At 36.8% G+C, this 25,454-nt stretch overlaps 1 protein-coding gene across 1 annotated transcript in view; it reads right to left on the reverse strand.

Moving 5' to 3' along the window:
- Positions 1-9,359: 9,359 nt before the first annotated feature.
- The window catches only part of mgat4c (mgat4 family member C), a 146,110-nt gene continuing 130,015 nt past the window's right edge, over positions 9,360-25,454 (reverse strand). The window contains exons 5-7 of the mRNA XM_052097872.1: positions 13,146-13,292; positions 12,129-12,276; positions 9,360-10,783 (exon numbers count right to left, since the gene is read on the reverse strand). Of these exons, the coding sequence (XP_051953832.1) occupies positions 9,627-10,783; positions 12,129-12,276; positions 13,146-13,274 (1,434 nt within the window). The 5' untranslated portion in view covers positions 13,275-13,292 and the 3' untranslated portion in view covers positions 9,360-9,626. The remainder of the gene's footprint in view (positions 10,784-12,128; positions 12,277-13,145; positions 13,293-25,454) is intronic.

The raw sequence follows: 25,454 nt of genomic DNA on the forward strand, positions 1-25,454 counted from the left end.
ACCATAGGTATAATATATAATTTAGAAAATGTATTATTATTTCATAGCTTTACTATATATACATATATTTGTGATTACAAACGTGATGATTATTAACATATGGTTAAGTTGTAAAAAAAAAAAAGTTATACTAAATAAGAGTGGATTGTAAAGAATCTGATGTATAGCAATTGTGAAATATGCATATATTATAAAGAAGACATATTTTTCACATTAAAATATATATATAAAAAAGAAATTAAATGAATTTAATAAAGATGCTCACAAGCCACGTCTGAGGAAAGCCTGTAATTTTTGTCAGGTCTTCTTTTCTCTTGATTTCTCAGGCAGAAATTAATCTATCACTCGGGTCCTATGCCTGGGACCTGTAATAGATTTTTGGAGGTTCCATCGAGATCCATGTCCAGACTGCAAGACTGATCTTGAAGTCTATACTCCCATGACAACGAGGCCCACAACCGACAATCTGAGGGTTGCGTGTGTGAATCCAAAGAAGCTGCAGGTGACCCGAAAATTAAAAGAGGACCTGGCTGAGAGGGAGTACATCACAGTATGTCCAAAGGTGTCTGGGACTGAGCAAGATGGCCGATGAAAGGAATGGACCGATCTGGAAAATCAAGAGAATGGACTGACCTGGCTAAGAAGTTGTACTGTACATAACTTTAAATTCAAGGTGTCTGGAATCGAGCAAGATGGCCGACGAAAGGAAAGGACCGATCTGGAAAATCAAGAAAAGCCTTCACACACTGACTGCTGATGAACTCTTCCAAATTGCTGAAAGCATCACACCAGCTTCAGATCTGGATTCCTCCACTGTCTCCAGGGATGATGAGGAAAGTTGTTTCAATGTAATTTCTTCCAACATGCACTTTAACTGAATTGGAAGATGAATGGAATGCACAGTTACTGTTTTTGAAAGACATTATTAATGAGCTCATCCAAAATTGTGTTACTGTTGTTGTGAATGACCAGCCTATGTCTAATTTGATTGAAAATGATATGCACAAACAAACACCCTTACCAGCTGCACATACCCAGACACTGTCAGCAACCACATTTGCATTATCCACATCTGCAGGCATAGATGCAGACACACAGTTTTTGGAGTATCAAAAGCTATTCTCTATCTATGAAGAATTTGGAAGAATGCTGGCAGAGTACAAAATGTCACCAACAGTTGTTAAGACAGAAAAGTCACCCTTCACAGAGCAGCACTAAGCACAAAATGCAAAGCTCTTACCTCACACAGAGTACTTACCACACACCAAGACTGATGGCAGGATGTACATGAGAGATTTGTCATACATCGCAAAGAAAATAAAGTACACGGTGGTCAGGTAGGTGAAAGCATTTCAAACATTGGTTTGTGCAAGCACATAGATGAAGGCCTCGAAGCAAACCAAACAGAGTGTGAGATCATTCAAGTTGTTCTGCACATAATTAAACCAGGACAATTCAAAGATATGCTCATTGAAAGATGATCTAACTGTGACTGAACTGAAAATTTCCTACAGTCTCATCTAAGTGAAAAGAGCATCAGCTAGCTTTTCCAAGAGCTGACAAGCACCAGACAATATGAGCATGAGACCCTGCAACTGTTTCGGTATTGGGTCATGGGACTCAAAGAAAAAGTAATGTTTGCTTCAAGGCAGAGCAGCACAAACATTGAGTATAAGCTACACACTGTACAGATAGTTTTTTTCCGCACAATTCATCAAGGCCTTCTTCCAAAATACAGTGACATCAGAAGTGAGTTGAAACCCTTCCTCTCTAACCAGGCCGTAACCGATGAAGCACTGTTGAAACAGGATAACAAGATCTCAGGTGAGGAGAGTGAACATCAAAGCAGATTAGGTCACACTACACAACGACGACAGACCCATGCCCACAGTGCACAGCTTGACTCTGAGTCAGATGGAGGTGAACAAAGCTCAACACAGAAAAAGAGCAAAACATAAACTATACAAGAACTGAGTGCCCAAGTTGAAGCTCTGATTAGTGTCATTGACTCCCTGAAACAAGCAGAACAAACTGAACATTTATGCCACTGTTTTTCAAGTCCTGGACCACCTCCCCATGCTTCGAGCAGACCAACCCCTTAGAGAAGAGGAAGACTATATGGATGCCCCAGATGTGTAGATTAGGGAAACACGCTTGCAGACATGGTTTCTTTTGCAGTGAGGAAGGACATAGAGCAGTTGGATTCTGTAAAATGATGAAACTGATGGGAAATACATAACAATCATTCATAAAGGGGCAGTCAGCAAGCAAACAGTTCCAAGTTTAAGCAAACATATCAGAAAGAGTTCAAGATGCCAGTGCCAACAGTACAGTCTACTGTCACACCTCTAAAGAGCCGAATCCGACACAAGATAAAGTAGCAGAACTAGTTGAAAGCAAGTACTTATTAAAAAATGGTTATGCTGTGACTGTTTTGCTTGACACTGTTGCTCAAGTCAGTATCCTTGACCGCAATTGGAAGAAAACATATTTACATGATCACAGATTACCCTCAATGTACTGCCTGTCAACAGAGACATTTTGCCCTTTTATGGTTGGGTCGAGGTGACCTTCCAGGAAACAGCTACCCTAACCTGGTGATCCAACTCCCCTTTTTGGTGGGTAGCATGGACCTAGAGAGACCCCTGCTTGGTTTCAACATCATTGAACAACTGATTAAGGGACAGAAAAGTGGAACAAATATCCTGCCTACTTTCACTGCACTGCTTAGTGGAGCGTTGAAAATAGAAGATGAATTACAAGTAAGTGTAATTATGAAATTCATACAGACCCAAAACCCTCAGACTGTCCCTCACACTACTATTAAAGTAGGAGGTCAGGATGTTATTATTCCTCTTGGGCAGGTGGCACACATCAGATGCAAATAGCCTGCAGATTTTTACCTGTCAGACCCAGTTATCCTGTTTGAATCCAACCAAGAAAACCTACAGCTTGATCAGCTTGACCTGGGTGATGGTCTGTTGGAAGTCTGTAAAACACCAAGCCCTTTCATTGAAGTTCAAATAGGAAATCATACACAACATGCAGTTTCCCTGCCTCAATGAACTACACTTAGGAGGATACAGCCAATTGCAAAAATCACAGAGACAGACCAGCAAGTTGAATCTGCCACTGTTGATGGCAACTGTGCTAAAACTCCTGAAGACCTCAACAGCAGCAGTTGAGCAGATGCCACATTACAATGGGATCCTCATGTGGATGTAAGTCACTTAACAGAGGAACAACAAAGCATAGCAAGCAAAATGCTCTATAAAAAATCACTGGCATTTGCAAGTAATGATGAATATGCAGGCTGCATTCCAAACTTAAATATGACCATCAATCTCACAGATGATATCCCTGTTCAGCAATCATACACCTCAGTTCCAAAACCCCTGATCAAAGAAGCAAAAGTATAAATACAGTATCTTCTTGCAAAAGTGTGGATTGTCAAGTCCAAATAACCTTTTTCAGCATAAGTCATCTGTGTCCATAAAAAGGATGGGACAATACGACTTTGCATTGACTACAGGTTGTTGAACCAGAAAACAGTTCCTGACAGGCACCCCCTTCCTCGAATCAAAGAACTCACAGACACACTGGGTGATACAGTTGGTTTTCGATCTTGGACCAAAGCAAAACCTATCACCAAGGCTTCATAAAAGCATTAATTTCTCTATGGGGTCTCTACAAATGGGTCCATATCCCTTTGGTTTGACCAATGCACCGGCCACATTTCAAAGAAGAATGGATGAAATATTGGATACAGTGAGAGATGAATGCTGCATCCCGTATGTTGGATGACTAGTCTTTGGCGACAGAGTTCACATTGATCCAGGGCTTCTCTCTAATTGTCAAGCCAATCTACGACCAATTACAAGGGAAGAAGAGCAGAAGAGCACAACAGAAACAGTACAAGGAAGAACAAAAAGAGGAGGAGGGAAAAGTGTCCAGTTACCATGTCGGACTCCAGTAGAGTGGACCGGAGAACACCAAAAAACTTTGTATAATTGGTTGATGCATTAACTAGTCTGTCAGTCCTTACCTATCCCAACTTTGATCTGCCTTTAACTTTCCACACAGATGCATCAGAGCAAGGACTCAGAGCTTTATCAGAGGAAAAATGGAAGACTCCATTCTGGGAAAGTGAAGTTCCTCACATTGAACTCTCCTATCTACAAGAAGTTTAGGGACTACTTGTTCTATGTTCCTCACTTCACAGTCTACACAGATAATAACCCCTGACGTATGTCTTGAGCACAGCAAAACTCAACGTACTGGGCTACAGATGGGCTGGACTGCTCTAAGACTTCAGATTTGACATCAAGTACCGACCTGGAAAAGTGAATGTGGATGCCAACACACTCTCCCAATTTCCACTTGATATAAATCACGGAATGCACAGAATAACTAACAATCTAAGCAGTCAGGGCCACCTTGGAAGGGAGTAGAGCTGCTGAGTGAAAAGAAGTTGCCTGGGTTGCAGTCCTCAACCTGTCACAGAACCACTCATCTGATTACAGTACCCGAGAATGCCTGGAAGAGATAGAACCTGATGAGTTGAGAAAAGCACAAAGAACAGACCCAGCTATTACCGCAATCCTCAAGCTAAAATAATCCAATTGAATGCTTACAAGTAATATGAGACAAGGAGAAAATTGCACTTATATGAGACAAGGAGAAAATTGCACTTAGAACATGGGCAATGTTGGCATAGAAAGGGTCCTTAGACTTGCAAGAGAAAGGTTCTATTGGATGTTCATGAGATGGGACATAGAAGTGTACATCACTAGACTGTGCCCATGTATAAAGCAGAAGATGCCAGCCGAACACACAAAGGCTCCAATGGGTAGCATAACCACCAGTTCACCCTTTGAGCTTGAGTCTAATGATTACTTGCATCTGTAATGGAGCAGAGGTGGCTGAGTACATTATTGTTGTTATAGATCACTTTACAAGGTTTGGTCAATCCTATGCAGCCAAATATAAGTCAGGAAAAACGAGACGATCTTTAATAACTTTATTCCTCTCTTTGGATTTCCGGGCCAAACTACCCCACAACCAAGGTCGAGAGTTCGAGAATGAGCTTTTCAAGACACTTCAACAACTTGCTGGAATGGGCCACTCTAGGACTTCCCCATATCATCCGCAGGGCAATCCAGCTGGATGGTTCAACAGGACATTTATATAGATGATGACGACATAGGAAGAAAAGAAAAAAGAACGATGGAAGGAACTCCTACCTCAGATTGTCCACGCCTACAATTGCACATGGCACAAAGCAACAGGATACTCACACTATAACTTTCTGTATGGACGTCATCCATGTTTGCCAGTCGACCTGTTGTTCAGACTAATGCATGGAGAGGGAAATGAGACTCATAGAGAATACAGAGATATGGGCTGAGTGAATGTCAGATGCATACAGAATTGCTTCTGAAAACAGCAAAAACTCAAGCGTACATGGGAAGAAGTACTATGACCAAAACTTGAGTTGAAAGGAGTTGTCTTCCAGCCTTGCGACCGAATACTCGTGAGAAATCTAAGTGAGATGGGATGACCAGGAACATTTAGGTCATACTGGGAGAAGACCATCTACACTGTGAAAGAACAAGTGAATGACAGTCCAGTGTACAGAGTGGTAGCTGAGACAGACAGTACAAAATCTAGAGTCCTACATCAAAATATTTTGAAGTAAATTACTTACCTGTTGATGTTCCAACAGCAGAACCTAAAAAGGTGAGAAAGCATAGACAGACAAAACAGAAAGTCAAACAATCACAAGACCAGCGATCCTTCACGACAACAACCCAGTGAAAAACCTGTAAAGGAAAAGCAGCCTACCTGTACAGAGGCACCTGCAGAATAACACTGTGTATCTGAAGAACCTGAAGAGAGAAAGGAAATGGAGTATTCTGCAACAGAGCAAAAACAGAAGTTGAGAGGAATCAGGCTCCTGGAACAGCCAGCTCTGAATGAGAAGGGAGTTCAAGGAGACCTAACCTGACCCCCAATACTGACAGTCACACAGGCCAAGTTAGAAGATCCACATGTGATAGACGGCCAGTCCAGATGTTCAATTACCATACGTGAGGTCAGCCTGCAGTATAGCCACATCCAACAGCAAACAGTTTAGAAGCTTATAGGATGGGTCAGATACCATTTTGGGGAATGTCACTTACCGCATAACCTCATTGCACCTTACCACATTCCACTGCTATTTCAAACAATTCCACACACACCGCCAATACCTGTGTTTGAGTATTAAAAATAAGTGAAAAAGATAGAGATTGAGGTTGAATTTCCTTAATGAATGTAATGGTATGTCAGGAGACATTTTTATTTTGTTGGGGAACGTGTGACACACATATGTATGGTCACATTTTTGTTGAAATTAACTGTTTGTTTTTTATTGAAAATAATTGATTTTTATTTGTTTTCAATGAGACAGTATTGCTGCAGCCAAAAGGGGGCGCTGAGAAGCCACACCTGAGGAAAGCCACACCTGAGGAAAGCCACTAATTTGTGTCTTGTCTTCTTTTCTCCTGATTTCTCTGGTATGTTCAATGTATTTCTCATGTAAAAACATGTTAATCTTCTACTTCTTTGGGTTTCATGTAAAATAATTTGTTAGTTTAAATTAAAAGATATGTTGAGTTTTCTAAAGTTCGAGTTTCCCCTGTTGCAATGTGTATAACAGAGCAATAGTATTCGTTCAATGCAAGTGAATGGGCCAAAATCTCACCCGCCCCTTAGCCATTGTATTTTCAGATTATTTTCAGCTCAGTTTTTAAGTAGTGAAATGGCTCCACATATGTCTTGTAATATGTTTTTTATTTATCACGTTTGTTATTTCTGTACAAATATTATGTTTAATGTCAGATTGCAATACTAATGGTGTAAATATTCTACAGTGACGTCAAACGTTACAGAGTTTTACAAACACCCAGCACAGTTATATTTCAGCATTGTTTACAGAAGAAACCCTAAAAATTGCTAACTTTGTGGGTCATCATTTAATATTAAAGGATTTGAGTGAATTATATGGTGAAATGTTACCAGAGGTAGAATACATAATTAAGAAAAATGTATTATTGTTTCATAGCTTTATTATATATATACATGTATATGTGTATTTGTGATTGCAAATGTGATGATTATTCACATATGTTTAAGTTGTAAAGAAAAAGTGATACTAAATCATATAATCTGTCACTCAGATCCTATGCCTTGGACCTGTAACGCACACACAGTAAGGAAGGGAATATTCAAGTTTATCCATTTGCTGGCCGATACGGTGTCAAGCCAGTTTACTGCATGTGGGATGCTTGCGTTTGCATGCAAGTGTGCTTTTTGACATTATAACTATAGTTATTTTTATAGCCAAATGTTTCATCCTGAAAACATTACCATCTCTGGATAATCAATGATCAAATGGAATTCATTTTTGCAAACTCAACACTTGAGTCAATGTATATTTAGGTACAACATACAAGGCAAACAGTTCTAATGATAAATGTAAAAAAATATATGTCATTTTACAATATTGATACAGTACCATGTGACAAACAGTGTGGAGGAAACACAACATACCTCTACATCATAAAACATTCTCTTCACCTATGCTGCACAATACGTGAGTTGACAGCTGACTTAATGTATTATCAGTAGAGTTAAATTACACAAATCAAGTACAGTACAATGCCAGTCATGTTCAGAGTAGACACTTGAAAACAAGTCATAAAGCGTAAAACCGACAGGCGTACAAACACTGCGGCATTCTGTCTTAGCTCATGCATGAACAATAATGTTTTCATTGTTTTATTAGGTAGAAAAAACCTTCTAATATTTTCATTTAGAACATTTTATTACACACCCAGCCCTAAAATTTTGCTGGCTGCTTAAAAAAAGGATCTGTGCTTTGCTCACAAGAAAGCATTAAAAAACTATTGAAAACATACTGTGACATTAAATAGCCATAGGAGTCTGAAATGCATTCCAAAAGCGTTCACAAATACAATTGGGCGAGAGGAATTCACTTCCAATAAAATGAATAAAATTATGCAAGTTTGACCAGGAAACAATGCTATTTTGATCTGGCATGAGAAAAAATGTATACAGCAATGTAACACATTCCTAGCCTGAGAAATACTGCTAGTAATGGCTTCTTGATACTCATGGCAAAGCTAACTTGCTTTTCACCCTCTGACATACGTGGGTGCAGAGCACCTCTTAATGTAATGTAAATGTTTGTATCTTGTATTTGTATGATATCAGGTGCCTTCGCACTTATTCAGAATGCAATTTACTGCAGTATCTACACAAGTATGAAATGCAGTTTGAAATGGCAGGGGAAAAAAGCATGTTGTTTTCAATAAAACTGTTTTCAGTTGTTAAAAATAAAGAAAAACTGGAGATAGACACAGTTTGCAACATTACAAAGTCATGTAAACAGTTGACTTATTATTGCATTTTTCATGTGACGTTAAAGTGAACAAAGCTTTTAAATGCAGTAATTAGATGGTTTTCATGTCTCTTAAAATTGTGTGGCATCTGGGGAAGGGGTGGGTCTATAGTCCACACATTCATACAATAGCATAAAACTGCATGGGGCATCCAACAATTCCAGTTGTTGTAGCTGGTGTGATTTGATGAAATGAACAAGCTTTTACTTGTTTTACCTTGGTAAAATTGCACTGAGGAAAATGCAAGGGGGGAAATTCTGAAAGGAATGGGAGGTTTACTTAATTCGTCACTGTACTATCCAATCATAACACTTCAGAAAATGGGTGAATGCCAACACTGTTTCAGTCAATGCATCTGAAGGACTGCACAAACAAACAAAATAACACTACACTAAGGAGATCTTGGTACACCTTTTGGATTAAGGTTGATTGCATTACATTTCTGTTATCATTCAGGGGAGATAGTATGAAATGTTGCGTAGATTCATGCCACAATTGATTGTATATTCAAGGCAGTATTGACCCTGTGCTTGTGGAAATGACAAGAAGATAAGGAAATAATTTATATGTGAAAAAAAATGTTAAATAAAGAAACCAAAATATAACCTCACTGAAATGAAATAGGTAACACTTTACAATAAGGTTTCATTTGTTAACATTAGTTAACTACATTACATTAGTTAACATGAGCTATGAACAACCCTTTCACAGCATTTATTAATATTGGTTAATTTAAATTTCAACATATACTAATACAAATCCAAAGTTGTATTTTTATCAAATTAGTTAATTAGCTGCATTTTCAGTGGCTACACTTGGATATTTCTGTCTGTTAATATATTGAAAAAAAGAACACCTCGGCCTGAGGAGAGCCAAGACATTTTAGGTGCTGAAAGTTTTAGCTGAGGAGCAAACATTATGGTGTAACAATGGAAAAGGGAGGCATAAGGATGAGTGCGCTAATTGTCTTTATAAAATAAATCTTGTTTATGTCAGAACTGTTCGAAACCCCCTTTGAAATTTGGCTTTAACAAAAGTTTAATGAATAAATAAAGATTTCTCTCATAAGAATGAATAAATAATTTAGACATTGTATAATTAAATAAATAGATAAATAAAACCGTTGACAGTTGTGCCTTTAACTAGGGTTCAATAAAGTTCTCATTGACTTGCCCCTTGTGTAGTCCAGAGGCTAATGCTTCTAATGATAATCCATTCTTTCTGACTTGCTGTTACCACAATACGAACACACTCAATATCAAAAGCAATCTTGTGGTCCACATTGTGAACCTCAATGTTTCCATTTTTAAACTCCCCTAACGTTATATAGGAGGAGCACTGCCTTCCCTTCTTTGTTCCTATTAATTTCTCACCCACTTCCAGAGCTCCATGACGCAAAATATCATTCTGCCGATCATCTGTTCCTGTGATGATCTTGATTTTGCTAATTTTTGTTTCTTTGTTGAATACTATAACATAAAAGTCCCCGGTCGATGGAGCTTTGCCCCAAAAGTACTCATCCACGCTACTGTATGCTTTGGCAGCATCATAGCTCTCAAACACATTGATATTGGTGTACAGACTTGCAGGTGGGTTGTCTGGGATGTCAAGGGAGTCTTCCTCAAAGTCATCATCCTTGAGTTTGTTCTCTGCACCCTTATAAGAGGAATAGTATCCCATGTGCTGGAAAAGTGACGGCTTGAAGCGGATGGCATCCTTCTGGGCCAGCAGACCCCGGAAATGTATAAGAAGCCAATCACAAGGCATCTCCTGATAAAACATGAGCAGGAAATGGGCAAGTCTGGGAAGGTCTCTTGAGTGGTACAACTTCCCTATGTAGCCCAGTTTAGAGAACTCCAGCATCACCCAATACGAGCCCTCCCTTGAAGCTACCACCTTCTTCAGGGCTGTGAGAAAGTTCCGAGAGCATCGTACATCGTCCTCTAACATCATGTAGAAATCAGAGAGGTTGGTGCAGAAGTTGAGGAGAAAAGCATAATCTACATTCTGTTTTGAACGGAAGCGTACCCTGTCCTCAGGATCATTATAGTTTCTCTTCAACCCATCCAGGGATGGGTAGTACTCCTCAGGGGCATGGATGACCAACAGTCGGCCTGCGATAATATGGTGGCCAAACTTCCTTGAGATTTCTTGAACTAGGCTCTCACACCATGCCAGGTCAAAGTCTGCCAAGTGGACAACTACTACAATCTCTTTGAGCTCCTCATAGCTTGATTGGTCAAAAATGGACTTGATGGTCTCCAACAGGTAGTTTCCTCGCTTTCGTTTCACAGATGACAATCCAATGGTTAGATACTCTGCAAAAAACAGAAATAAATTATATAATAAGTGAACTGAAAGGTGTGAACACATGCTGTGAACTGATTTGACACCACACTATATATACAACTTTGGCGATTTAGCACTGCGGACATCTTGAAAAAAAAAGTCTCATTAATACATTTTTCACACTCTCTATAGTTTATTTAATTTGTCAACTAAAAATGTCCCAACAGTTTATGCACATGCATCACCAGATATTTATGTAATTTCTTTCATTTTTATCTGAAAGTCCCTTCACAATTTAATTTCCACTACATAACAAATTCTTTATTATGTTTAATGGAATTTTGTGCTGAAAATGACGTGATGGAACATACATTTTTAATGTTTAAACAAACAAACAAACAAACAAACAAAAAACCGTCAGATGCATGTGTTGTTAAGACTCATTTCATACCTAACATTTTATGTACTCTAAAGACACACGATTAAATCATATTTTCACATGTCTGGCATAATTTCGTAAAATTACAATTTCATTTGAAATGACACCTAATAAAAAAATTTCCTTTGTTTTCTTCAAACATAATGTGTCTTGTATTTCATCTCAAGTATGATCTTCACTATATATATATATATATATATATATATATATATATATATATATATATATAAAATGGGGTACATTTGTTTGGTGTAGTGGAAATGATTTTACAACTGGAGAACAGCTGTAATTTTTGAAAAATGTATATCCCTCTACCTAATTTAAAATTAGAAAAATATTTTCACACAAACGTTTTTTTCCACACAATAAATATCAAAATGGTTTATGTTTATTAAGTCTTTGTTTAGATTGTTGTAGTTTTAAACATGTAATAATTTTTATTTTTATAATGGATTTCATAGTTTAATATTGAAAATCTATGTCTGGGACAAGGGTAAAACAAAATCTACATATAAGGCCTTTTTTTTATTTTTATAAAATTTTCAAAAGTTGACATACTACTAGGCTTTTGTAACACACATTAAACTCCATTGAGTTATAAAAGAGAAACCTCCCGGCAATACATTTTGTTCTGGGATTTCAGGTTAGGGGAAAGAATACTGGAACTGGAATAAATAAGTGGAATTTCAATTCTTCCCTAATTCCACCTCAATTAGTCTCTTTTATATAAACTAATGTTTTAAATGTGAAAACACTATGGTGAAACTTAGTATATAAAAAAAAAACACTGAAAAAAACACAATTAAACTTTAATTTCAGGACACTAAAATGATCATGTCATTAGGGTTAGACTGTATATACTGTGCACGTGTGTGTGTGTGTGTGTACATATACTGTATATGTATGCAATGTATATACTGTATATGGACTCTTACTCTTTCGAGGTAAAGGTGTTCCAGCAAGGTATCGATAAGTCACATTGATGGTTTCAGAAAAATTGGTGATGTCTTTAAAGGTGTGAACATATCGCTCAGAGTTAAGAGGATGCATTGAGGTCTCTCGCAACTGATGTTTATCTTCCTCCTGAAACACATGACACAAGATAGACAAGTTCTAGTCTCAAACTCAGAATTTTCTTATATGCTTGTTAAAGGTTTCCAAACAAATATGCTACATTCCCTATTAAAAAGCCACAAAGTTAGAGTTTTCAAGGAGTTAAAGTCTTCATTTTCTAGAAACATAGTTATATTGTATATTGAAGAGACGTTAGAAGTCCATTTGCATCTCCAAACGTAATCACTGCAGGTAATTATTTTTAGAGTTGGCAATATTCCTGCACACCCTTGTATAATCTCATCAAATGTAAGTGATGGCCTTTGAATAATTAACTGTACACACAGTTTTACTCAACTCTATAAATCATTTGACTGGCATTAAAAGTACAGCGCTGTTGTCTTTTTAAAATCCCTAAAATGTTCACACAAAAATTTTACAGCTCTGATGGTGTTTGTATTTCAATTAAAGGGGGGTTACTTCGAAAAAGTGACTGTCAGAAATGGGTACAACTTTTGAATAATTTATCAGACAAACACACGTGACATGTTATGATCACAAAGATTTGATCATAAAGTTGGCCTCATGAATAATGAAGTAGTCTCTTGTGTTTGGACTGCCTCTACATCATGACATTTTAAACATGCTGCATCATAAGCTCTAATACTTATGCATGCACAGTGCAGCACTGGCAGTCTTATATGAAATATTTGGTAATTAAAGCCTACAGTATAAACAAAATAACATTTCATTTCAGAGATAATTAATGCTAAATTGCATGCAACAACAGTAGTCGAGTTGTTGTGAAGTCCACTATTGTCTTGTTATCTGCTCCACTGATGTTGTTAAAACATTGGTCACTGTAATTTACACACTGTTTTAACAAGCAATGGACTCACCAGCACATATCCATCCTCAATGTAGAGGTTTATGAAGAGCAAGAAGGTAATGAGAGCCACCAGGAAGGGAATGGCCGAACGTTTTCGGAAACACCTCATCTTGTCCAGGTACTTCAACACCAGTCTCATGATGGAAACTCTACCAGTCTGGTCCGAGAAAGCACATAGAGAAAATACACAACTGAGATCCAAGAGTTGAACTCTAAAAACTCTCCTATTTCTTAATGTTTCTCTTAAAAAAAAAAAAAGACTATTTTAATATGAACTCAAGTATTTCACATCAAATTCTTCCAATAGTCCAATTATCTTGCTATTGTAGCTTAAGTGTGTGATTTCTGCAACAAAAAAAGTCTTCCCAAACACTGTTTTTCATTGGCTGGCCAAACAGATAGTCCCGCCCCAAACAAATAGTTCACACCAAACTCCCTCTATTGGTTGAGCTAATGTTGTGGTCGGGCTGGTCAGGATGCTCAAACAAACAGATCTTCCACATGGCTTATATGTGATAGGGATAGGAGAAAGTATATTGACAATGGAAATAAAAAAAAATTAAAAAACACTTCAGCTTTAAGTTTAGAACACTAAAATGATCATGTCCTTGCTATTCAAGAAAAACTGCCAACAACTTAACAGTTGTACACACATCAGTGGAGCACTTATTTTTGTTTATAAGACAGGACATTAACTATAAGGGCACACTAAAAATAATGCAACAGCCTCCTGGTGCCTCAAAGCCCAGTAATTTACCTGACAACGATGTAGGTATCCTGTAATGCAGACTCCATCTCTACAAAATGCTGTGAGGTTAATATTCCTGCCCTGCACACCAGGCATTAGCAAAGTCTGCACTCTGTGTCGTCAAGTCATATTGTTTTGCCCTATTTTCAGGATCTGTGTGCCAAGAACAAATTATATTTCTTAAAAGCTTTACTGCAAGTCAAAATGGCATTTCAATTCTGGCCATCTTCATCTAATGATGATACATGGTTGGAGTGGCTGTCAATAGGAAAGAAAAAAAAACAGCTCTGCTATGTGCATAAAACACACCCCAGGCGATCTTTTATTTCTGAACTCAAATTACGCAGAGTAATTTGAGAATAGAAAGATGGTATGCATGTGTTTTGGAAGGCTTTCCATGTATGTATCAGTGTAGCCTTTTCAATGGCTGCTGCTAAGCACCTTATACCACTAATGGAATACAAAATAACTTTAGATTGGATTCCATGATCAGATGTGTATCGATCCTGTCCACCACCGACCCGTTTTAAATGGAGATTGTCAAGCCAATGAGTCTTCCTTAAAGATATAGTTCACCCAAAAATATATTTACTCACCCTTATGTTGTTCCAAACCTGTATGACTTTGTTTAAAGTAAATGCTATTTTTGGGTGAACTCTTCTTTGTACCAATAAAGAAGTTAACACATTTATATCAACTACATGGCTTTATACAACAGAAGTAAGTTTTAATTAATACTTTAATCACAATCAAGGGCTAATGTCTTGATTGTCAAAGACACCTTTTGAATAAAGGGCCATGCATTCATATATACTGTACTGTGCCAAAGATTTAGTCATTTCTGAAAAATATTGCATATTGGGGAATGTCTAAACAATTATGCCATAAATTCTTATAATTTATCAGTTAACATCAAACAAAGTCCATCAAACATAAAAAAGCTAAATCAATATTTGGGATGACAACCTTTACCTTCAAAACAGCACTAATTGTCTTAGGATCCTATACTATCTTATTCTATCCAATCCTAGGATACAGTTTTTCTTGGTTAGCAGATTGGATTTTCTAAGATTCTTGGAGAACTTGCCACAGTTCTTCTATCTATTTAGGCTGTGCTCAATTGTTGCCTTGCCTCTTCATGTAATCCCATATATATATATGTATGTATGTATGTAAGTATGTATTAGGGCTGCACTATTTGGAGAAAATGTCATATTGTCATTATTAAGGTTATTATTGCCATATGCAATTGCGATAGAATAAACAAATGGTATCATGAGTCAACTTGTTTGGTTATCAAGGAAAATGCACAAATAGATTACTGATAATGCTGAAATGTGTATTTTTTAACTCAAACATACAAACTAGGAACCACAACAACTATAAATGCAATAAATGTGTTTTCAAGTTAAAATATTTTTACAAAATTAAATAATATATTTATTATTTAAACTTCTTATTTTGTCAATATTATACCTAAACATAATAGAGCAATAAATAAGAACAATAGTAGAAAATGGGCAAACAGCTCTCAGAGAGAATGGGCTGTCACATCCACACATGCATTTATTTATTTAATCAAATCTCAGCATTTGCCGTCATATAATCGCACAGGCTGACATCGCGATTGCAATTGCGATATGATTAATCGTGCAGCACTAGTATGTATGTATATATATAGAGATATTTAAACAACATCACATGAGCAAGAGTAATATATGGCCCTACATCAGCACTGGATTTAGGGCCATATAGCACGATTGTGAGTGTGTTATTTCTTATATATTCTATGTTCTACTGTTCAATGAACAAGTACATTTTAAAGAATTAGGAAAAACTGAGTACTGTCATAAAAAAGCATTTGTGCATGGAGCTACTTTTATGCGATGATAAGAATCTGCCGTTGCTGGTTCAAACCAAATGATGTGTCCAAGCCTTCATTACCAATTCAAAGACATCACTTCAGAAATAGTATCAGAGCTTGTGCTGTTTCTACTAAGTTATTGGATAAACAAGTATGGATGGATGGATGGATGAATGTGTGTGTGTGTAAGAGAGAGAGAGAGAGATGGAGCATGTGCTATCACCTGTTGCCATTCCAAAGCAGAGATGCTGTCAGCTTTCTGAAGATCAACTTTCTCAGTGGAAAAATAGCCGTGCAAGTGGGGTATTTCTCCCTATATTGCGGTAGCCAGTGTGCAAGATTTATTCACTATAGAAACCACAGTCTGTTTTGAACAGTATGTCCTCTCCAAAGTCCAGTAAGAGTTTGTGTATTTAATCAGTCTATTGTGTCTCTCAGCTGTGATGAGCCGTAATGCTGAAGTTGTTTGTTTAAAGCCATTTTCTAGCTTTAGTAGTGTAGTAGTAATATGAACGATCACGTAGTGCTGATGCATGTAAACACTGACTGACGCTGACTTCACATCACCTAACTGGCTCATATTATACACAAAAATGATCTTTTGCTACCACCTGCTGGCTAACATATGTAATGTCAAAAAGTTACATGTAAAGAGACATATACAGTAGCTCATAACACATATGCACTGCTCTTACACTTTAGTTTAGAACGGCTGGAACACAAACAGAGTGATACACAAAGTAAAGCATCTGAGAGATGATGGTGGGAGACCATCAGTACTCATGGAACGTCTCTCGTCCAATCAGATTTGAGGATCGGAACTAACTGTTGTGTGTGTGTGTGTATATATATATATATATATATATATATATATATATATATATAGATACACATACATACATATATATATATATATATATATATATAGATACACATACATACATATATATATATATATATATATATATATACCATTTAATATACTCTTTATTTTCTTCCACATTTTAGAATACTAGTAAAGTCATCAAAACTATGGAATAATAGAAATGGAAATATGGGAATTATGTTGTGACTAAAAATATCCAAAATAAATCAAAACTATGTTATATTTTAGCATCTTCACAGTGGCGCAATTTTGCACAAAAAATTAAGAGTGGTTTGAACTGGAAAATGTAAAAGCGAGCCACTTGTGTATGTACAAGAAATTTAAGTAGATAATATACAATATATATATATATATATATATATATATATATATATATATATATAATGTATTTACATTTATTGTACATTTAATTACTCAAGTGGCTCGCTTTTACATTTTCCAGTTCAAACCACTCTGCATTTGAATACAGGTTATTGCAATTGTTAATTGTTAATGCAGAGTAATAGCAATATTTAATTGATTCAGCCAGGATGCTGTAGAGCAGAGGAGGGCCCAGCCTGACTGGTGGTGAAGTGAGAGGAACTGGGGAAGAGTGCAGACCCCTAACAGACCACAGAAGGTTTTTATAAAGCATGTAGATCTCAAGAACTTTTAAAGTTTTTGACTGTTTTAATAAAAATAAAAAACATCCTTTTAAATGTCAAATGTCTGTCACAGCTTAATATATTTAACTATAATACAATTGTATGCTGATTTCTCAGTTAAGTGGAAACAATGGCATTTTCTGTTTGTTGGAGCATTCTGAACAGCCCAACATAGCAAAATTGGCTCAACCAATGGCATGATTTTAGAACAGTAAGATTGTGACCAATGGAAGATGTGGAGAAAGTGCAGAAAATATGTTTGAAAAGTTGTTATATTTGCAATTCCATTTGGTGTTGCTAGTGGTGAAGAAATTACACACTTCACCTTTAAGTTAATGTATTGAGAGTTAAAGGTGAATTCTTTTCAGAAGCAGGACCCTATATTGCACTATATTACTTACAGCCTCGGAGGAATAGAAAAGAGTTTAAACCCAGATGAAGCAAGAGTGAAAATTCAATAAAACTGTTTGATTTTGAACTGAGCAGTTTGAAACTTAAAATATAAATGCTTTCGAAAAACATGGCTTCAAACTCAGTTTCCTAGGTATTCCTACAAATCCTCAAATCTCCCTGTGAAGTGTCCAGATGCCTCAGGGTGCAAAAAATAAAAAAATAAAATAAAATAAAACAACTTAACATCTATTAGAAATGTATAAAGAGCTGACATGATCCATCCCTCTTTCATACATGCACAGAGCACTGCTTGTTGACATAAACAAAGTCCTCCAAAAATAGTAGAAAAAGAAGATTTAATAATGATTGCATTTCTTCTCAGAATAAAGTCACAGATTTAGATTGTTAAAGGGAAAAAACACCAACCTAGGCTAGTACCTTCCTCTGTTGCGTAATTACCCCCGACAGGGCCAGAGTTTGGAAGAGCTGCAATTATAGGCAGTGTGCAGAGCTGCTGCATACAGCTGCCAGGATTCTTGCTTTTTGCAGAAGGTCTCATCTGAGAGAGTGCTGACATAAATAACCTCAGGCTCATACCCATTTCCTACTGCTCGGTAGATCAGTCCTTTCAGCATTCAATATTAACTGCCCATTTAGAGCAATACTGCCATGCTAAACGAGGCGGCTCATTTAGAAAACAAGAAGAGCAATCTAATGAGTTGATTTTGATAAAAACATGGCAAATCCAGGTGGTTCTTGTGTCTAACATTGGCTCATTTATGCGTTATTATGAGTTCACTAATGTGAGCTGTCACAGTTTTACCAATCTCACAGGCAGTGTACTTAAAAACACCCATTCATTACAAGGCGAGAACATTAGGGTGGCAGCATTCTGAGTTCTGCATTTGCTGAATTTCTTATCTTTTCGTTCTCCTCGGCATGACGGAGGGAGTGCCATTTTTCACAGGGTGCCGCCGTCTCTCTCTGCCTTGGTGACATAAAATAGAGAATAAACTTCAGAATGAGAAACAAGAAGCTCCCTTGTGAAAGGAAGGCAATTACAGTCATGTCTGATGTGCCGCAGGACCCCATGAATAAGAAAAACAAATCAGTTTACAGAGTTGGCAATGGCTTAGAGTGAGATGTTTGAGGAAGGATGTCTTCTAGATTGTGAGTGTACTATGCAATTTTTATTATGTAAATGCACTATGAGAGAATGTGGAATTAGAGAACACTTGGTTTGAGTTTGATTTAAAACAAACACTCCTGGCACTCAACAACATCTCAGCTATAAATAGAGAACCTTCAAGGCCCTTTACATGAGGGGTGTTTCGGGTATGTTTTAGTGATGTAAATTTGCAGTCAAAGGCTCAATGCTGCTAGCAAGCTATTTTCTAAAAGACTGATCTTTAAGCCTCAAAAACAAAACAAATATTATCCGCAAATTTACTTACAGCTCAGTTGTAAAATAGATTAAGCCTCTAAAGCATCTTGTCACAGAATATTTCTAATTCTAAATCTAATTTGAACACAGTTTTCTAATTAGACGTAACATGATAAAATGAGAAATTATAAATGAATGAATTTATTCCATGAGTTTTTGTCCTAACATGTAATGAGATACAGGACATTTTGTTCCTACTATCCACTGTGAAACTGGTCCAAAATCCTCATAACTGTACATACCTATTTTTTTTTTTATTTTTTTTTTTTGCCTCAGTCCACTCTGTCTTTTTCTCCCATTCATTTTAATACAAGTGCTCCGTCTCGGGCTAATTTGACCATTTTACCACACTGTGATGATGCGTTCCCACCATATTTAACAGCATAAATCCATAGAAATGTTTTGTATTTCCAAATTCTTTATATATATTTTTTTATTATTTATATTTTCTAATAATATAATAACTGTATTATAGTACCTCTGGAATTTAGAGGAATAAAAAAAAAAAAAAAGTTACCACAATGAGGTTTTGAACACAACTGCCGAGAGATAATTTGCCATCTTCCGTCTTAATCCACCGCTCTAAAAAGTTTTCTTCATTTGGAAAGTTGTGTAAATGTAGTGGTTGTGTTTTTCTTTTGATGTTGGAGCAAATGGGTAAGCAAAAATGATATTTGCTGTGGTCTCCTATTCACTGCTATCAAGTTTACCCTGCAATCGTTTACTTCAGGAAGTGCGAAAAGGCTCCATACTCTATAGTTTCACATCCAATGTGGACAAATTGCTTGTTGGTGGAAACTTGTTGCATTCTAATTCTAATGAGCTTTTCACACTTAAAGATGTTAAGTTTTAACCCTGGGTTAATGTAATTTTGGGTTATATTGCTTGATGTTTCACATTTTTCATACTTTACCCTGAGTTTGTTATTCACACTGAATACTTTTGGCACAAAAGAAAAAAGATGTTAACCTAGGGTTAAGCGTAGTAAAACATGCTTTTACTAAAAAAAAAAAAAAAAAAAAAAAAAAAAGTAAACCTACATGAAGAAACTTTCTGTTTACTACAAATATAAGCTTGCAGCTTAAACCATAAGCTAATGTAGAAATCATGAGACAGAGAGTTTTTTGTTTTTTTTTTCAAATCAAAACAGCTTTATAAAACTTCTGTCAGCTGTAGCTTTTGTGCAACTTAGGACACAGAGGCGTACCTTGCCTTAATGCAAAAACCTGCATAGAAGGTAGAAAAAGCCATTTTGACTAAGAGATTAATAAAGCTGGCAGTAGAAAGCAATTCTTCCACATTTGATCTTGTTATCTGTTTTACATTATTTCCCAAGGGTATGCTGCACCTCGCTGATATACAGCTCTGCACAAATAATCAATTAAGCCAGCATATTCTACAGCTTTCTGCTTTGTGTCAGAGCTTCAGCCACTTAAATAGATTTTTCTCCTCAACAAAAAGGCTGAAAAACAGAAAAATAATATAGGTTTCAGATGATAAGAGACACTAAGAGAATGAACTTGATTTTGATAATTAAATGAATTTCTTTGTGTTAATCAATTTGTAAATTGCAGCTCAGTTTATCAAAAGTTGCCAGTAGGTGTATTTACATCAAACAAAAATACAATGAAAAGGATCATAGGTCTTTGTGGAAAATGTGCAATCAACAAAATGTTTGAGAAAGAGAAAATAATGGCTGCTTCATGTTTGTGGTGGTAGAAAATAAAAGGCTGTGTATGAATAATTTAATTGACTATGCTCATATGAAGGGATTCATTAATCATTTGCAACAGCAATTAACCACAAGATACAGAGAATCACAATTATTGCTTTAATTGCAGTTGTATTTGATCACTTTGAACTACTAAAAATTAATGGTCCTATTTAGTCAGTACTCTGGGCAGTATATATACACTCATTTGTAAACAATTGCTGGAAAAATGACTTGTTTGCTAATATTAAATTTTATATTTTGAATGAATTCAAAAATGAGTTTTAATGAATTCAACCTAAGTGTATGTACATTTCTGACTTCAACTGTATGAGTGTGTGTATATATATATATATATATATATATATATATATATGTATACATTTTTTAATTCATTCAGAGCGGGTGAAGTGGGTAGCTGACCCGCTCTACCACCTGAGCCACAGCCGCCCCTGTAAATTTACATTTACATTTATACATTTGGCAGACGCCAAAGCGACTTACAGTGCACTTATTACAGGGACAATCCCCCCAGAGCAACCTGGAGTTAAGTGCCTTGCTCAAGGACACAATGGTGGTGGCCGTGGGGATCGAACCAGCGACATTCTGATTAACAGGTATGTGCTTTAGCCCACTACACCACTCAGGAATGGGCCAACAATTCCAGCAACTTATTGTGAGAAGCTTGTGGAAGGCTACACAAAATGTTTGACCAAAGATAAACAATTTAAAGACAATGCTATCAAATACTAACAGAGTGTATGTAAACTTCTGACACATTGGGGATGCGATGAAAAAAATAAAAGCTGAAATAAATAATTCTCTCTACTATTATTCTGACATTTCACATTCTTAAAATAAAGTAGTGATCCTAACTGACCCAAGACCGGAAATGTTTTCTAAGATTAAATGTCAGGAATTGTGAAAAGCGTAGTTTAAATGTATTTGGCTAAGGCGTATTGTAAACTTCTGACTTCATCTCTCTCTCTCTCTCTCTCTCTCTCTCTCTCTCTCTCTCTCTCTATATATATTTATATTTCCCAAGGGTATGCTGCACCTCGCTGATATACAGCCAGCAGATTCTACAGCTTTCTGCTTTGTGTCAGAGCTTTCTTATCTTTCTTTTTTTTTTTGCAGTAATTTGAAATGTCTTACAGGAAGAAAAAAAAATATAATATTCTAATGTGGATTTTCTTATAAAAAAATTTAATCATGCCTGATAGTAGGTGCATGTAAAAGGGCTAGAAATAGCATTTTAGCTTATCATAAAGCTAAGTGTTTCCATGTCAATTTCCACAATATTAACTATTTCTGATGCTCCAAACTTACTTCAAAAGTAAGACAGAGTATACACAAGGACATCGTTTTATGATTCTAACATCATATCCACCTTTTTACTCATAACAGTGTGAAAGTGCTCTCTGTCAGCTCATAAGTAACGCATCATAAAAAAAGTGTTTCTCTGTTCAAACACTACTCCAATTGCATCATATATATGGATGTTTTCCAAGCAGACTAAAAATGTAATGAAACAAATGAAAATAAAATACAAATTAATCTCTTCCATAATCAAAATATTTTTTTGAATGTAACTGTATTCTGATTACCATTTATTTAAATTGTAACTTTAGTGGATTACAGTTACTAATATGTTGTATTTTAAATACGTAATCCTGTTACATGTATTCCGTTACTCCCCAAACCGGTGTATATGTGTATATGTATATATATATATATATATATATATATATATATATATATATATATATATATATATGTGTGTGTGTGTGTTAGGGTTGTCGATTTAAAAAAATTAACACAATTAATCACACCATAATAAGGAAGATTCCTGAGAAATGCGCGCTTGTAGTACCACCTGTTTACTCCAGTAGGTGAAATTTCAGCTGTATGAGCAACGCACAGTTTATACAATGAAGAAAACACATCAGATCTCCAACTGATTGACAAATTCACTTGTGAAATGGATTGCTGTGAACTGTGTGCCAATGATTGACTTATGATCAATAATAGGGTAGTAAACAATACAATGTATTCTAAAGCCACTTTTTGTATTTTTATATATATATATATATATATATATATATATATTAGGGCTGTCAAAAATAGCGCGTTAACGACATTAATTATTTGTTTGTTGTTAATTACGTCAATTTTTTTAACGCATTTCACGCATGCTCAGTGTGACAAATTATTCAGGTCAGGAAAGTGGTTGGGAGCTAGAGGCGAGATGGAGCAAAGTGAGCAAAGTGGGCCTATTGATGGATTCAAATATAAAAAGAATGATGATGGTACAGTTAACAAGTACAAGGTTATTTGCAAGATTTGTAACAAGGAGTTTCAATTTCACCGGAGCTGTTCAAGCTTGAGGTACCATGTCAACGCCAAACATGCGTTTGCTGGGCCGTCAGATTCAGCAAGTGGTTTGCGCCAGACCACGCTGAATGTTCGCAGGCCATTAACAAAATCAACCTCAGATAATTTGACCAACACAATAGCAAAATGGATTGCAAAGGATTGTAGACCCATTAGCATTGTAGAAGACTCCGGTTTCCTTGATGTTTTGCAAGTGGCATCTCAAGACTCATCCTATAAGCCACCGTCAAGAGCCACAGTTATGACGAAAATCCACGAGCTCTATGAAAACGAAAAAGAAAAAAGGAAAGAGGTCTTGGCTCAAGTAAATCATATCGCCCTGACAGGAGACCATTGGACATCAGTGAGTAACAACAATTACCTCGGAGTAACTGCACATTTCATCAGTGACATGTGGGAACTGAAGTCTTTTGCGCTGACTATATTAAAAACTGAGGAGCGTCATTTTGCGGAGGCTTGTAAAGAACAGTTCCTGTCTGTTGCACGTAAGTGGGACATCGAGGGCAAGATGACAACCATTGGGACTGACAGTGCACGCAACATGGTTGCCGCAATTCGACTTACACGCTATGAACACATGAACTGTGTCGCTCACATGGTGCAGAGAAGTGTCACAGTGAGTCTTGCTGACAGCGGCTTTGTAAATGCTTTGGCCAAGGCTCGCAAAGTTGTCGGTCATTTTAAGCACAGCCCAGCAAATGCTGCAGAGCTTCAAGCACAACAAGTCAGCCTGGGAAAGAAGCAAGAGCCATTGATCCAGGATGTTCCAACACGTTGGAATTCGACGCTGGAAATGGTCAAGCGCGTGAGCAGAAATAAAGAGGCTGTCATCGCAGCCCTGGACAATCAGGAGCACAAACTCGTTTTGCCGATCGCAGCAGAGTGGGATAAACTGCAGAGGCTGGAGACACTTCTAGAGCCATGCAGGTAAATCAGTCTGTAACTTATCAAATAACATTGCTTTGATTATTTTCTGGAATGAATTAAACCAAGTCAAATATCAATAACATGTATGTAAAAAATTATAATGATAATAATAATAATAATAATAATATGTTGATAACCACTGTTCTAATAATACACTGTCTCTGTGTGCATGTGTGTGTTTGTGTGCGTAGGTATGTAACTGAGCTCCTGGGTGGAGAGGCCTATGTCTCCTGTTCTGTGGTACTACCTTCTCTCTGCCACTTGCGTCTCAAGATGGAAGCCTGTGATGAGGACCCTGCATATGTGGTGAGATTCAAGACCAAGTTCAAGGAGGACCTAGCATCCCGTCAAGAACAGCTCAACAATGCATGGCTCCAGATTGCTACAGTTTTGGATCCTCGTTTCAAAGACTTGAAATGCCTGCCCAAGACAGACAGGGAAGAGGTGTGGACCACACTTGAAGGGATGCTGCAACAAGAATCACCCAGAAGGTCTTCACAGACACATGATGATGGGCCACCCAGGAAGAAAATCAGCCTTCTGCAAATGGGCTCAGATTCAGAATCAGAAGAGGTCCAACCTGCCATACAGAGGTACAGAGCAGAGCCCACCATTAAATTGGAGGACTGCCCCTTGAGGTGGTGGGCATCTCATTCAGGAGCCCATGAGAAGCTGGCCTCACTAGCTCACAAATATCTAGCCACTCCTGCAACCACTGTTCCCTGTGAACGACTTTTCTCAGTTGCAGGTCACATTGTGAACAAGAAAAGGTCAGCTTTACTTTCAGAAAATGTGAACAAGTTAGTTTGCCTCAGCAACTGGCTGAAAGATGATGAAGCTCAGTAGATTTGAAAGGTGATGTTCAAACAAAAAGACCAGTAGTGCAACATGTTATAGTAGTTAGCAACTGGATTAAAGAATGGAGGAAAAGGTAAAAGATTGTTCTTTGGTTTGATTTAAAAGTTTTATTGAAAATGTTTTTTTCCACATAAAAATGCAACCGATGACTCAAATTGTGCAAAAATGTGGTAGGCCACTGTTATGATTTGACTACATTTATTGCTTTCTGTTCAATTGAATACTGTAAATTGTACATCCTGGTTAAGAGGAATGCCAAAGAGGAAGCGATGGGACATTACAAAGACAAATATTATGGTGTGTAGTATGTTTCAGCTTGATTTAAACCACCATTATTTGGCTGTGTTAATATACAGACATAATATGAAAATTATGTATCTGTGTCCTGTTATTTATCTTTTGGTATGCATTTCAGAAAAAAAATGGTTAGGATTCAGGTGTAATTGCAAA

This window comes from Xyrauchen texanus, chromosome 29, assembly GCF_025860055.1.
Source record: "Xyrauchen texanus isolate HMW12.3.18 chromosome 29, RBS_HiC_50CHRs, whole genome shotgun sequence".
NCBI classification, from domain to species: Eukaryota; Metazoa; Chordata; class Actinopteri; order Cypriniformes; family Catostomidae; genus Xyrauchen; species Xyrauchen texanus.